This window comes from Phycodurus eques, chromosome 10, assembly GCF_024500275.1.
Source record: "Phycodurus eques isolate BA_2022a chromosome 10, UOR_Pequ_1.1, whole genome shotgun sequence".
Lineage (NCBI taxonomy): Eukaryota > Metazoa > Chordata > Actinopteri > Syngnathiformes > Syngnathidae > Phycodurus > Phycodurus eques.
This window is the reverse complement of record NC_084534.1, coordinates 9,601,874-9,617,098: the sequence shown is the minus strand read 5'-3', so window position 1 is coordinate 9,617,098 and position 15,225 is coordinate 9,601,874. Positions and strand designations below refer to the sequence as shown.

The following is a 15,225-nucleotide window of genomic DNA, read 5'->3' as shown; positions in this document are numbered from 1 at the left end:
AGAAGTCGAAAGCAGTTTGCTTTACAATCCTTTCGACGACAGCTAAAATCTCAGCGGAGTGCAGCTATCTCTTTCAATCTATCACAATGTAACAGGGGAGGAGAAGCAGAGTCAAAGACCAACTGTCACAACCTGCACCTGTAACTGGTAGGGGTCAACTCTGCAGTTATACTCTGCTCTTGTCCATTAGGAGACCTATAAATGATCCACAACACAGGTAGCTTGGATCATATTTTCTTTTACGGTGACTGAGCAATATTTGTACATTTTTAGTTATTTATAGCTAGTGGCTCACATACAGAGCATGTTAAAAAAACAACTTCAAGCACTTAAATAAAAAAAAAAATAAAAAAAAAATATATATATATATATATATATATATATTTTAAATCAGTTATGTAGGTTAACTCAACATCGTTATGGTTGTTTTACTTAAGTGTATTAAAATTAGAATATAAACATATACAGTGTATATAAAAGTATACACATCTCTGTTCAAATGCGAGGTTTTTGTAATAAAATACTTTTTAAAAAAAAAAAAATCTTTTTCGAAAAAAGACCGCCGTAACGTGGTTCTACAAGTGTGCACACCCTCTTATATATGGGGATGTGGCTGTGTTTAGAATTACCCAATCAGATTCAAAATCCTTTCAATGGGAATCAGCACAAACTTGCTACTTGGGATGTACAATTAATAACATTTTAATAGTGATGGGGATATTCGTGGCCACGATTAAATGAGCCAGATCATCATCGATTTTTTTACAGTGAAAATGCGGGCAATGCTGCATATGAAAAGTGCTCCATTTCCAGCAGTGCCCGCAACCTGGTCAGCCAGCTACCACGGGACAAACGCATTGTTAAGGCTTCATTATTGGCCATGATTCCAAATACTATGTTTGTTGCAAACATAACACCGCTCATCACTAAAAGAACACCATGCCTACAGTGACAAAAGGTGGTGGCAGCATCATGCTACGGGGCTGTTTTTCTTCAGTTGGAACTGAGACCTTAAGTCAAGGTGGAGAGAATTATGAATACTTTAAAATAACAGTCAGTGTTAACACCAAACATTCAGGCTTCTGCTAGAAAGGAAAACATATCAGCAAATGCGTACTAGAACATCAGAACTTTATTTGGGGTAAATCAAAGGCACTTTAATGGTGGTAGGTGTGTGCTGTGTCCCCTATAACATTAGTTTAACTGTTGTTGGTCAATTCTAAACCTAGCCACATCCCCAGTTATAAGAGGGTGTGCACATTTGTTCATTTTTACTTCCCCTCTCGAAAATATATTTTTTTAAATTCAACAGTTGTAGAGGTTCAGGCCACATTAATAATTTAACTTGGTCTCATCTTTTCATACCATAAAAACCTGACATTTGAACAGGGATGTGTAAACTTTTTGTATCCACTGTATACTGTACAATAAATGCTTTTTAAAATGTATTAAAAGTATAAAGTATATTCATCTTATTTACAATTACTCTCATTTTGGGGGTGGGGAGTTGCACTTTTTCAATTCAAATTATGTATGCACCTGTTGATGTACAGTGGGGCAAAAAAGTATTTAGTCAGCCACTAATTGCGCAAGTTCTCCCACTTAAAAATAATTTTCATCATAGGTATACCTCACCTATGAGAGACATAATGAGAGAGAGAGGAGGGGGGAAAACAAACAAACAAAAATCCAGAAAATCACATTTTCTGATTTTTAAAGAATTTCTGAGCAAATTATGATGGAAAATAAGTATCTGGTCAATAACAAACGTTCATCTCAATACTTTGTAATATACCCTTTGTTGGCAATGAAAGAGGTCAAACGTTTCTGTGAGTCTTCACAAGGGTTTCACACACGGTTGCTGGTATTTTGGCCCATTCCCCCACGCAGATCTCTAGAGCAGTGATGTTTTGGGGCTGTCGCTGGGCAACACAGATTTTCAACTCCCAATTTTCTATGGGGTTGAGATCTGGAGACTGGCTACGCCAATCCAGGACCTTGAAATGCTTTTTACGAAGCCACTCCTTCGTCACCTGGGCGGTGTGTTTGGGATCATTGTCATGCTGAAAGACCCAGCCACGTTTCATTTTCAATGCCCTTACCGATGCAAGGAGGTTTTCACTCAAAATGTCACAATACATGGCCCCATTCTTTCCTTTACACGGATCAGCCTTCCTGGTCCCTTTGCATAAAAATAGCCACAAAGCATGTTTCCACCCCCATGCTTCACAGTTGGCATGGTGTTCTTTGGATGCAACTCAGCATCTCTCAACAAGTTGAGTTTTTACCAAAAAGTTCTATTTTGGTTTCATCTGACCATATGACATTCTTCCAATCCTCTTCTGGATCATTCAAATGCTACAAACATCTAGCAAACTTCAGGCAGGCCTGGACATGTACAGGCTTAAGCAGGGGGACACGTCTGGCAATGCAGGATTTGAGTCCCTGGCGGCGTAGTCTCTTACTGATGCTACTCATTCACTAGGTCCCCCCGTATGGTTGTGTGATTTTTGCTCACGGTTCTTGTGATCATTTTGACCCCACGGGGTGAGATCTCTCGTGGAGCCCCAGATCGAGGGAGATTATCAGTGGTCTTGTTTGTCTTCCATTTTCTAATAATTGCTCCCACAGTTGATTTGCCTACCTATTGCAGATTCAGTCTTCCTATGACGAAAAATTACAGGACTCTCGTATTTGTAAGTGGGAGAACTTGCACAATTGCTGGCTGACTAAATACTTTACTGCCCCACTGTATGTACTGTCCTGTATATTTAATTTCTCTTATTTATGAAAGAGGAAGTTAAGCTATTGTTCCAAAATTCTAGCATTTGTTGAAAATATCCTAAAAACAGACAATCAGAAAGGTGATTATTATTATTATTATTGTTATTTAAAAATTGATTTGGGGATTCTTCCATAAAAGCAGGTCATTCACAAAGACCTTGATCTCTGGGGAAACCCCCCCCCCCCCCCCAGAAAACAAATCATTGCCAGGAACTTTGCGTACCTGTATTTTCGTCTGCAAATGTCTGAACCGCTGACAGAGTGCATATTGCAGGATTTTCACGCACACATGCTCAATGCAGCATGTTGAAAGCATGTGGATTTAAGCCTGCTGTTACAGCCAGGTCAACTCCTATACGCACCCCGTCTTTCTCTGGGATCTTTACTATCACCACATTCCTGTTCCCCATCTTTTTTATGTCCCAGAGTTTCTTCCTGGTTTCCCAGTTTAGTTTTTTTTGTTTTTGTTTTTTTGCTGTTCAGGTTTTCCTAGTCTGGTCATGTATAAAAAAATACCCTGATTAACTGGCTATCACCTTTAGTTTGTATCAATAACTATATCCTTGTTTTTGATTCCTTCATCCCATTTGTTTTTTGTTACCTTTTGTACAATCAAATATGATACAATATAGATATCAGAGCGACTTGCAAACAGGCATGCATCTGCACAACCCATGCGCTGCCCCTCTTCTCATATTCTTCTTCATCCAAATAATGGAAGGCTTTGAGAAGTGATGCCTTCCAAATTGATTAGATGTTAACATTTCTTAGCCCTTGAAGAATGTTGCTTTTTCTCCTCCCCCATTTTTTGAGACACTAGATCTGAGAGCTTTTTAATTAGAAGTTTCTCCATGTTTTGGTAAGACAAGAGAGAGGGAGCCATGCAATCAGCTGACATCTACATTATACATCTGTAGAGAGATGTCTGGTGCATCAGGGTCACTCATGGCAATTCAACCACAGTGAGACCATAGGTTCCAACAAACTGGACCAAGAACGTTTGAGATTTTGGCCTCTTCTGATGATCAAGAAATTAACAAAAAAGCTAAATATTGGCATTGATTGTTCTGGAGATTCACCAAGGAGACAGGGTAGACTTTCTTTTAATATTATATTACAATTTTAAATGGGACATACACAAAATAGTTTTTTAAAATTATTTGCAAAAAAATATTTGGGTCTGCCCCCCCTATCAAGGTTGATATTAAACAACCAAGTAAATATTTTTTATATCTGCGCTTTTCTAATGTCTGTCATTATGTTTTACATAATTTCCATAGATTTGCCGTTTTCATGCGATTGTCAAATCTGTCCGACTCCACAAAACCACAAAATCATGTCAGAGGCAAACGGTAAGCAGAGCTGTAATTCTTCTTCTTCAATGTTAGTAGAGCTTTGCATTGGCTAACAAAATTATCAAAATTAGCTTCTGACAACCAGCACTCAGTACGGGTATTTGAGTTGATGTGTTCACTACATGCAACACACGGATCTGCACACTAGTTAACAAGTGAAATCCAGCGACTTTGTTAAGTTCTGTCTCCATGAGTAAAAATACACTCTATTGCTAAAGTATTCGCTCACCTGTCTTGACTCGAATACAAATTTAAGTGACACACCATTCTTAACCCATAGGGTTCAATATGATTGGTCCACGATTTGCAGCTATAACAGCTTCGACTCTCGGATGATGGGTTCCAGAGAAATTGAGTTTTTGTGTTGGAAAAAAACAGCCTTTTTGGGGAACTTCTTTATGTGATTTCGCCGACAGAAAATCTGGTGAGAACACACATTCAAATTAGAGTAAAACAGTAACATTTAATTATTTCTCAACATATCTCATCACCGGTTCATTTTCTCTGCTACTGCTACGGGGAACCCCTGACCTGATAAACTGACAAGTTTCAGTAAAAAAACACCCACCAATCGCTCGTATGGGCTGAAATTTCAAGAAGTCAACGCGTTAAAATTACCGTGACATTTCCAATGGTATCACTTGCCCTAAAAACTGGACTTAACTAACACAAATGGAACATTGTTTAGAAGAACAGTGTGGGCAGTCGAATAGGTCATGTACGTCAGCAACCGTTTTTGTTTTTTTTGGTGAATGCATTTATTATGGAGGATTTTAGAGGAGCTTGAAGTGCTCATTACAAGTTTTTTATTTTTATTTTTATTTTTTAGAAAATTTGATAAAGATGGTGGCCACTTGTCATGTTGCTACTATTATAGCTGCAAGGGTTGGACCAATGTCAAAATAAACCCTATGGAATAGGATGCCACTTAACTTCATGGGAGTCAAAGCAGTGAGCAAATACTTTTGGCAATATCGTGTACAAAATGATGATTTTACTTCATTTTCATGGTGGCTCACCTTTTTCTTCAGACACTGGGTTGTTTGATAACAAGTACTAGATTGCCTCATCGGAATGCCCTAGCTTTGCCCCTGGTCGTCGTGGTAATTCTGTAGCCCGCTGAGGTTTGTGGAGGCCAGGTGAGCAGTGGCTCATTTACATGAGGCAGGACTGCTCACTTAAACAACCCATTTTAAGCAAAGCAAAAATAGGGGGTGCAAAATGCTCTGAAATTTTTTATCCGTGAGGTATTTTGACGAAAGCATGACATGGACGATGTTATTAAGAAATCTGAGAACTGACTTAAATAAAATTGCATACTAGATCTCCGAATACCTGGCTTGAAGGTTTTCACATGCTAGGCGTTTTCTCTTGCTTATTTGTTTGTTTTGTGCTAACATTTAAAAAAAATGGAGAATGAGAATGTGAATGCGCATCTCTACATGTTCATCTACCAGCACGAGGATGAATGAATATGGTGCCAGTAGGAGATAATGAAGGACATCATGTCCTTTTTCAAGGGTGTAAAGTTAACACTGTCCCGAAAGTCAGAGTGAAGATCTGAAGCTGGGAATGATCACAATAGGTCCCCTATACCAATATGAGAAAGGTACTTACATACATAAGCATTAATTCTCATCCCAATTCTTTCCAAACCCACCGCAGGCCTCCACCAAGCCCGCAGACCTGCATGCAGCACTCATCCAACCGTCACCAAAAATATTATACTTACGCCTACTTTCATACATGCTCCTGGACTGGGCCCAAATCTTAAAGGGATCTGGTTTTCTTTGGATAGTCCCGTCGCTCGTGGAGTCCAGGGGTGGAAGGCCCGGTAGGGGCTGAGATGGTACTGGGGGAGCGGCGCTCTCACTGAGCGGAGGTGCCAAGGATGAGTGCAAGGGCGAGTCTGCCTGGGCACTCCGATGACTGGAAACACTGTGCTGTGAGCTGGTCTGACTGTCCTTCCTTGACAATTGCTGTTGGAGAAGCAGATCAATATAATTGGGCGACTAGAAGACAGTACATTTTACAACATAAAGGAGCATGGCAGCAATGCCCTGGACAGATAGAGAGGTGAAAGAATAAAAAATGGAAGCAGCTGACTAAACAACAGAAAAGACGACGGTGGTGGTTTGTAAGAGGAAAATCAAGGCAATGAAGATAAAAAGCCAGCAGTATTTCTGATTAAGAGTAAAAAAGGGATGAAGATGGATGCTTTTACGATCCAAAATGTCTGTCAGATGCTAACCGCCGTTAACAGCAAATATTAAAGCGGTTTTATTCACAAAATAGTTCAGTAGACATTGTATGAGGAAAAAATGGTTTATCATTATTAAAATCATTAACACAGTACTACAATCATTAACACAGTACTACAATCCCCTCTAAAAATGTTGGAACAACAAGGTCAATTCCTTTGTTTTTGTTGTATAGTGAATACATTTGGGTTTCAGATCAAAAGATGAATATGAGACAAAAGTTCAGAATTCCAGCTTTTATTTCATGGCATTTTAAAAGCATTTCAAATGAAGAATGCAAACAGTCTGGTGGTTGGGTCGCAGGCTTGATGCAGTTATTCCAACTAAGGTTTATGCCACCACATATTAAATATTATTCATTTTAAGTTAATTTAATAATGTCTGTTCCAATACTTTTGCTCACGTGAAAAGTGGGTGTCTTCAAACAAAAGGTGCTTTGTCCTGAATTGTTTAACACATCTAGATGTAAATACCATGAAATAAATGCTGGAATTCTGAGCTATTGTCTTATATTTATATTTTGAGCAGAAACCCAAATGTCTTCAGTACACAACAAAAAAAAAAGGAATTGACCTTGCCATTCCGATACTTTTGGAGGGGACTGTATCTTTGTTTACTGGGTAACTGCAATAAGAGCTGCTTTCCCTGTGGCGTACGGAGAAATATTCACAAAAAGCACAAGAGGGGTTAAAAATGAAGGAAATCATTGTATTCTGTTTTTATTTATGTTTAACAGAATGTCTCAACTTCATTGGAAGTGGGGTTGTACGACAACGGATACCCCGGACTGTTGAACAGCTGAATCAGAATCAGAATCATCTTTATTTGCCAAGTATGTCCTAAACACACAAGGAATTTGTCTCCGGTAGTTGGAGCTGCTCTAGTACAACAGACAGTCAATTTACAGAACACTTTGGAGACAAACACATTGACAAAAAACAATTGTGCAAAAAGATGCAGAGTCCTCTAGCACTTAGCTATACATCAAGCAAGAATGGGAAATAATTCCACCTACAAAGCTTCAACTATTAGTCTCCTCAGTTCCCAAATATTTATTGAATGCTGTTAAAAGAAAAGGTGATATAACACAGTGGTAAACATGACCCTGTCCCAGCTTTTTTGGAACGTGTTGCAGCCATAAAATTCTAAGTTAATGACTATTTGCTAAAAACAATCAAGTTTATCAGTTTGAACATTAAATATCTTGTCTTTGTAGTGTATTCAATTAAATAGAGGTTGAACATGATTTGTAAATCATTGTATTCTGTTTTATTTATTTACACAACGTCCCGACTTCATTGGAATTGGGGTTGTAGAAACTTGTGACTGCAAAAGCTTAGACATTGCATGAAAGCAAAAGGCAAATCAGACAGCGATAGCAAGTGACAGCAATTGCATCTCACTTAGTGTGACCTCCTAGCTCTTTGACCGTGGAGGACAAACACGCACCAGGAAGCCATAAAGGCAGTCAGCCGCTCTTCTTGAATATACTTTATAAAAGTGTTTAGCACACATTTAAGTAAAAATATTTCCCAGGACCTTGTCTTCTCGTGATACCTTCTACACTTCTGGAATCAATGATTATATTTATACTAAATGATAGAGATTAAATTATACAATGGAACATCTAAAGTCATAGAACTTGCAATTCTACCAATATTTTCTGGTGCAAAAACGCCTCTAAAGAACAAAACGCCATCATGCATGATGTCAGGGGAAGTGTCACCATACCGTGCATGATCACTGTTCAGCGGGCATCAAAAAATGAATCCTGTGTTTGTATTTTTGGTCTCTTTGCAACACTGAGATGGATTGCTGCCATGGATGATGTCACACACATCACGTAAGTGAGACCTCGGCGTAAATCAACAAAGCTCAGTTTAGCAAGTATCAATTTATGCTTTGTGTGAGTTTGACCCTTGGAATTTACAATTTTTATTTTCAAATTACAAAAACAATTGGGAGTAGACCAGTATCCTGCAACACATTGTATTTGATCTCAAAGGTTCCACTGTATCTATGCAGTTAAAAAAAATCTAACTGCTCTGGAAAAGTTTAAAATCTCGATGTAAGTCCTGACAGGTTTGTATAGTAAAGTAAATAGTGATCACACCTTGTTTGGCACTAAGAGCCAAAATGTTTTTTGTAGCAGGAAAGGGTCACTTACGGTCTATCACAAATAATGCCACCTCTGTTTGCCAAAGTGGCTCCATTTGGTCTTGTATTTCTCTCACTTTGATGGACTCAAAATACAAATCTGAATTCCCCTGTAAAGAAAAAACTTGGTGGATTGACTATACTTTACATTCTGAAATCATAGTCTTCCCCTTCCGTGCACCCACAGCGGTTTCTCTCTAATAATTCAGAAATTAAGGAGAGAGAAGATTGAGAGGAGAAGGGCTGGCTGGATGAAAACAACTTCTGACGGGTAAACTCAGTCCAACTTCCCATCCTCAAGTTATCATTGTCCATTTTAGTTGTCTGATATTTCAATACAGCCTATAGAGCAGTGGTTCTTAATCTGAGTTTGATCAAACCCCAGGGGATCGGTGAGTCAGTCTCAGGGGTTAGGCGGAGGACAAGAGTAACACAGTGTGCGTGTACATGCGTGCGTCCGTCCATCCATACATGCAGACATAAAAGCCTTTTCACACTGCATTTAGCTGGGCGCAACCCATAATCGACAAAGCCATTCATCGTGTATGTGCTGCGAAGGCTTGACGACAGATTGCGTCGTGTAGCGATGCTCAAGGTGAGCGTTTGCTGTCACGGCGTCACACTGACAGTTGAAATTTTCAACTCGAGAGCGGTGTCTCTGTGGCGTCAGACGACGCATCTAATAGGAGAGTTTGGCAGAGTGATTTCAGAGTGCAAACAGCAATACACAGACATGACTAGAAGCCTTACTAGATATGCTAACGAGCTGTAGCAGCCCGGCTAAGTGACATCCCTCCATGACTGCCATGTTGGTGAGAGCAACGTTCCCATCAAAAGCAATGCATTGGCATTGAAAAGTAATGAGAGCTTGCTTATTTCTCAACCGATTTTCATGAGGTATATGTTTTTGTCAACATCAAAGCATGTGCTATTAATACAGAACATTTGTAAAACAGAGGCCCCAAAAATAGTATTACCGATTAAACGTTATTCACAGTTCCCGTGTTGTAATTGTACGACTGTGCAACTCTATGCAGTACAATGTGCAGGCATCCTTGTTACTTGTTAATTACTTTTCATGCCGTCCACACACGGAATGCGCTGACACTTTGCCCCTACTAGCTTAGCATTGCTGTAGACACGCAACTCACAAGGGCATGTTATATCTACTTACAGTTGATATCTATGACAGCAGTAGACCAACAAGTGAGAAAAGCATCCATGCTACTTCCTTGTAGGCTGCTAAGCAACCACTTCCAAATATATACACTAGGACTTTCTCTCCTTTTTATGCCCATAGCAGCCAGTGATGGAGAGGTAATTCCACTGCAGCATGAGATTGTTTACTGATGAGGCTCGTGCAACATGGACTGAGTAGTGGATGGTTGATGGATGGACACCAGCATCAACCCAACAAGGCTGCAACATCAACAGGGAGGTGGCGGAGTCATGTTTGTGGACAGAATTAAGGGTTGATTGGCCCCTTAAGGTTCCATGCCCTGAATGTTTGCAAATGGCCTTTGAAATATATGTGGAGTTTCTGACTGACCACTTTCTTTTATGGTGCAAAACCCAAAACCATGCTTTCCCTCACAAAATCATCTGCATGCATGGCTCTGCACCATCATGCTACAACCAATACCTCTGCATCATTGGTAAATTATAGGCAACCGTCATCATTGGCTGCTAAGGGCATAAAAACGAGAGAAAGCCAGTCCTCAACCTTCTTGAGAATCTTTGGAACATCCACAAGCAGAAGATCTATGAGGGTAGCAGGCAGTTCACATCCTAACAGCAGCTTTAGGATGCTATTATGACATCCTGGAAAGAAATTCAAACAGACGCGATCCTAAAACTCTTAGGTTTAATGGATGCAATAATTGTAAAGCTCCTATCAAATAAATGTAATTAAATTAACAATTAACATTAAAATGTAACTTGACCTGTTAAGATGTTTTTGGTAGCTTAGCTTAGCTTTTGATTAAAGTAAATATGCTCCAAATTCAACAAATGAATATTTTTAGTTCTTCACAACCAACAAAAAGTTTTGAAACTATAATGTGCATAATTTGGAACAGTGCATTTTAAGTTTATTTTTTTGAAGAAAATAATGTTATCATTTGGATTTGACATACTCTAACAGTTTGACTTGAAAATGATGCTGAATGCCACTTGCATTGACTATTTAGAAAAATCAGAGAAATATATTATAATTTGCACAATAATTTGGAACGGGGTACAATAGTACAAAGAGTACAAAGCCATCACCATCACCTTTACCCAACACCATTACTAACTCAGCCCCCCAAATAGCCACTCCACCCAAAAACCATAACATACCCTCCTAGTGTAATCTCTGTATGGAGGAGCCATCTCAAAATCATCCTGCAAAACAAAATTGATAAACATGTCCAGTCAGACTAAGTCAACAGGCTCCCTTCATTAATGCAGCATACATCACAGGATGCGGTCGCTTCTCAGCCGTGATCAAATAGTCAACTCTCACACAGTGAGCATGGTACCAGGCGCTCTACCATCAAGAGAGTGTTAGCAACCCAGCTCACGGTGCATCAAAGCCCCTCGTCCCAGTTCCCCAATCGAGAGGAGGTGGGGTGGTGGCTGTGGAGCTACAGGGATTCCACCCCCGCGCAACATACCAGTTCTATAAACAGACACCTGACACCAGCACAAGTTATATTTACAGAAGACAGTTAAGAGGTGGAATGAAAAGTGATGAAAGTGAGAAAAATATCCCTTTTCGAGACATGCACATACAAGACGGAAAACAAAAGACTAACAAGGGAATCATGGGACAGTAGATTAAAATACATATACAAATAAAACTTACCAGTTTTGGGCTCTTCTTTGCAGGTGCCACTCCTGTGAAGACCAGAAAGAGGAAATAGTTACTGATGTAGTTATATGTAATCCAGGCTTTTTTTTTTTTTTTTTTTTTAAATTGCAAGAAAACGACTTCAAAACAATGTCAGAACAGTGTTCGTATAGCTTTCGTAAATATCCTCCTCTCTGCTTGCCTCTCTTTCCCTTATCCCTTGCCTGACTGGCATTTAGAGAGGTTGTGTGTAGTGGGAGGGCAGTCAGCACAATCTATCTACATCACTGCCGTGGCCAGCGCTTGGCTTGACTGGTGCAGCGCAAGTGTGGGGCCAGCCCGGGGGCTAACCCTGCGCTCTCTAGCCCTGGCTATTCGACAGAGGCTCATGCCTGTGTGTGTGTCTATGTGAGTAAGTGAGAAAGCAAATAGAGAGTTAAAAGGAGAGGACAGAATCCTGGAGAGCAACTAAGCTGGAGAAAAAAAGACCAAGTGTAGGAGAGGAGCAGAGAAGAGCAAAGCACGCTGTTCTCTGGATTTCCTGGCCGTAGCATTACCCATGGAGAAGGAATCCAAGATACTGAACATTAAATTATAGGCAACCGTCAGTTCCCCTCTTACTGAGACCATCTTCCCGTGTCCGGTGAGCACCACGCTCCACTGTCGAAGGCTCCAGCATCTATAAGCAGTTGGCGCGTCTTCGTCTCTCCCTTTCCAGCTGCCTTTTCCTTTTTTCTCCCACTCTCTCTCTCTCTCTCCCCCTCTCCCTCTCTCACAGTCCTTCCTTCCTCTTCTTCCCTAAGCATCATCAGATTCCCTCTCACGCCCCTCTATCTGAGTCTCCCTCCCACCCCTACATTCTGGTAAACACCCATGCAGCTGCACACACCCCACAGTTTCATACATTGCTCACTGCACAAATGAAAGTGTGCTTAAAATACAACAAAGGAGCCTTTCGAAAATGATCAGAAATATCATTATCACAGACAAGCTCACAAAGAAAGAATGACAGAAGAGTAGAATGCCACCGCAGCCCAGGTCGAGTGTGTTCCTGAAACTGTCTTGCCTGTGCAGAAAACTGCAATACAACATGCAGTATATCAACAGCTTGACAGCTTGTTACATAACCTGGGGAATAAGTACATGAACAGTGACATGCAACATGTTGTGACATTCACACTGATGGTTAAAAGCAGCTTTTGGGTGTATTTACAAACGTGTGATATGACAGTTAGGAAGAAGACCATATGAAAATAGAAATTGTGACTTAGTATTCAGGCTTAATTTATGGTGAACCATTGAAAGTAGTATTCTCCTGATCAGAGTATAATCAGCCAGTATTACCGGTACAGTTTTGTTTAAAGCCAAACTGGCAGGGTAGCAGTCACTAATAAGCAGATTATGATGTCGGTCCCCAGTGTCTATGTGTACATATTGGCAAAATTTGCAATGGTCTTCTACAGCTAGCTCCATCTGTCACCATAGCAATGAGGGCTGGGTTACTGTGGGGGACTGAAAGAAGGTCTCCCAGCAAGTTGTGGTGACTTGCTCACCACTCTACAGTAAAGAAGCGAAAAGCTCGTCAACATCCTTGATGTCTGGATGTGACAGTTTGTTTTCATGTGTGTAAACACTGAAAATTAATAGATAAATATACCCAAAATACAGATATGGAACAGTCCTGCATTTTACTTTGGGGAACTATCATGCAAAACACTGAATTTAGTTTGGGAGGGTGATGTATAGCCTCTTGCATGGGTTTTTTAAGGGGTGAAATCCCCTCCTCCCACATACGCAACCATCTCTCCACTCTGGAGACTCCAGTGGAGATTAGCAGTAGAGCATTGTCATGGAAACAAAAGATTTACGATCCACCCAGTAGCTGTTGAGTTGTGAAGACAGAGAGAGATTGGCTGGGCTGAGGAAGACTCACCCTGAACTGTGCAATAAGAAGTGATTCACCAGCTCAAGCCTCCAGCATCCGGAATGAGCAAAGGTGAATTGTGAGCATTGAGTGGCGAGGCGGCTCCCTTACCGCTGCTTTTCAGAACCGCAATGCTGTTGGTTATGGTGCCATTGGAAGGTGCCGTCAGCAGATTATTTTTATGCAAAGTGGCCAAGAAAGACGCTTCCTGTCCGTACAGTGAATTGATTTCCTGCTTTGGTCTGCATAGGGACTCATCATCAACATTTATCTCTTCTGAGTCCACTCAACTGTATGCATTACACTGCTCTTGTGATTGGGCATGCCAGTACCTGTAGTTTTTTTTTCCATGTGGGTTATATAAAGTTCACATCAGTGACCACACCAAGACCGTTGATGAACTTACCCTTCATTTTGCCAATAAGAGCTATGCAGACAAAGATCCACCTATTTTTCTCCTACTCAAGGCATACCTCCCGGACAGACAAAGAAAACACACATTACTTTCTTCAAGGCTGCAATCAATCTCTTTTAAACTGCACTTTAGGGTAAAGAGGGAACTAAACACATGTAAGCAATAGGAAATGCAAATCTGGTGCTGTATTGTAAAGGGTGTTTTGTGAATGAGCGAGCCCAAGAGTAGCATACATATAATCTGCAGGTCTTTGACTTGTTTTCCAGTAATTGACTCTTCATTTACTATTTCATTTATAAAAGACCTGTTTGAATACTTCTGGTTTGTGTTCGTGACCTTAGATTGTTCTCTCTTTTTCTCTGCATTTCTCCATTATAGTCCAAGGCCACAGGCAGCTGCTAAAGCCAAGCAAAATTACCTTACATTCATTGGAGGACCATAACCCTACATGGAAAAGCAGAAACAACAAGGATTCGTGTCCATGACTAATGACATGAGCTACTGGGATACTGAGAGGCTATATTTCAAGAACACCCAAACTAGGTTTTGCTGAGAAAGGGCTATTTAGCAGATGTATGCATCCGTAATGGACCTGCTAAAATGTACACCTATAGGGGAACAGAGCAGAGTGGGGGGGAAATTAGCATATTGTACAATAGGGACAAAAAGCTAACTACATTACTTCACAGCATCAATGGAGGGAAAATGAGGTCTGAAAATATCAGCACATTAGTGCAGTGTATGCATCATGAAATGCATACCGGCCCTCCAATTGTAGGTATTACACTGCAAAGTAAAAAAAGTCAACATATTAGTCCTTGCTCAGATAGTTTATCCATCCATCCATCCATTTTCGGAGCTGTTTCGCCTCACTAAAATAACAACAAATAATTGTGAAGCAATAATAAGAGGTTGTGACTATTACTAGTACTCAGATTGCTAAGACATTGAAGGCAATGGAAGAGGAAAATCCGTGACACGAGCTGATGTGTGGACTGCGAAATGTCATCAGAAAGTCGGAGAGGGAGCAATGTTGTGCAGAGCTGCCATAATGAGCGTGTGCATACGTGCTGGCCCACGACCACCGGCTCCAATGTGGGCGAATGGGTGGGATGCACAAAACAGCAGGGGCTAGGGGCAAATAGAAACAGAAAAGCGAGATGGAAGAATGGTAGTTATCCAAAAATTAAGACTACCAGTTGTCATGGTTAAAGTAAAAAACAAATTGGATGCCTGACTTCTCACATTTGCAGTCGACTGCATATTGTATGGGGAGTACATACACATACATGCTGCATGTGTTGCTTAATGGAAAATAATTCTTTGATGGATGGGAGAAGGGTGTGAAAAAATAGAGAGAAGATGATGTATGTATTTAATAAGCAAAGCTGACATCAGGACGCCAATTAGAGGCCAGTGTGCCTTGCTGCTGCTGCTGGTGAGAGATGGGCTAAAAAGACAGACAGCGGAAAGCAGGAGCGTAATTAAGGCACTGT

General features: G+C 40.4%; 1 protein-coding gene across 3 annotated transcripts in view; it reads right to left on the bottom strand.

Annotated features, from left to right (window-relative positions):
• The window catches only part of LOC133409151 (membrane-associated guanylate kinase, WW and PDZ domain-containing protein 1-like), a 152,463-nt gene that overhangs the window by 18,666 nt on the left and 118,572 nt on the right, over window positions 1-15,225 (bottom strand). For 2 of the 3 annotated variants that reach the window (XM_061688766.1, XM_061688767.1), the window contains exons 13-15: window positions 11,406-11,437; window positions 10,898-10,942; window positions 5,872-6,118 (exon numbers count right to left, since the gene is read on the bottom strand). In XM_061688766.1, the coding sequence (XP_061544750.1) occupies window positions 5,872-6,118; window positions 10,898-10,942; window positions 11,406-11,437 (324 nt within the window). The remainder of the gene's footprint in view (window positions 1-5,871; window positions 6,119-10,897; window positions 10,943-11,405; window positions 11,438-15,225) is intronic. The other variant, XM_061688768.1, reaches the window with a different exon arrangement.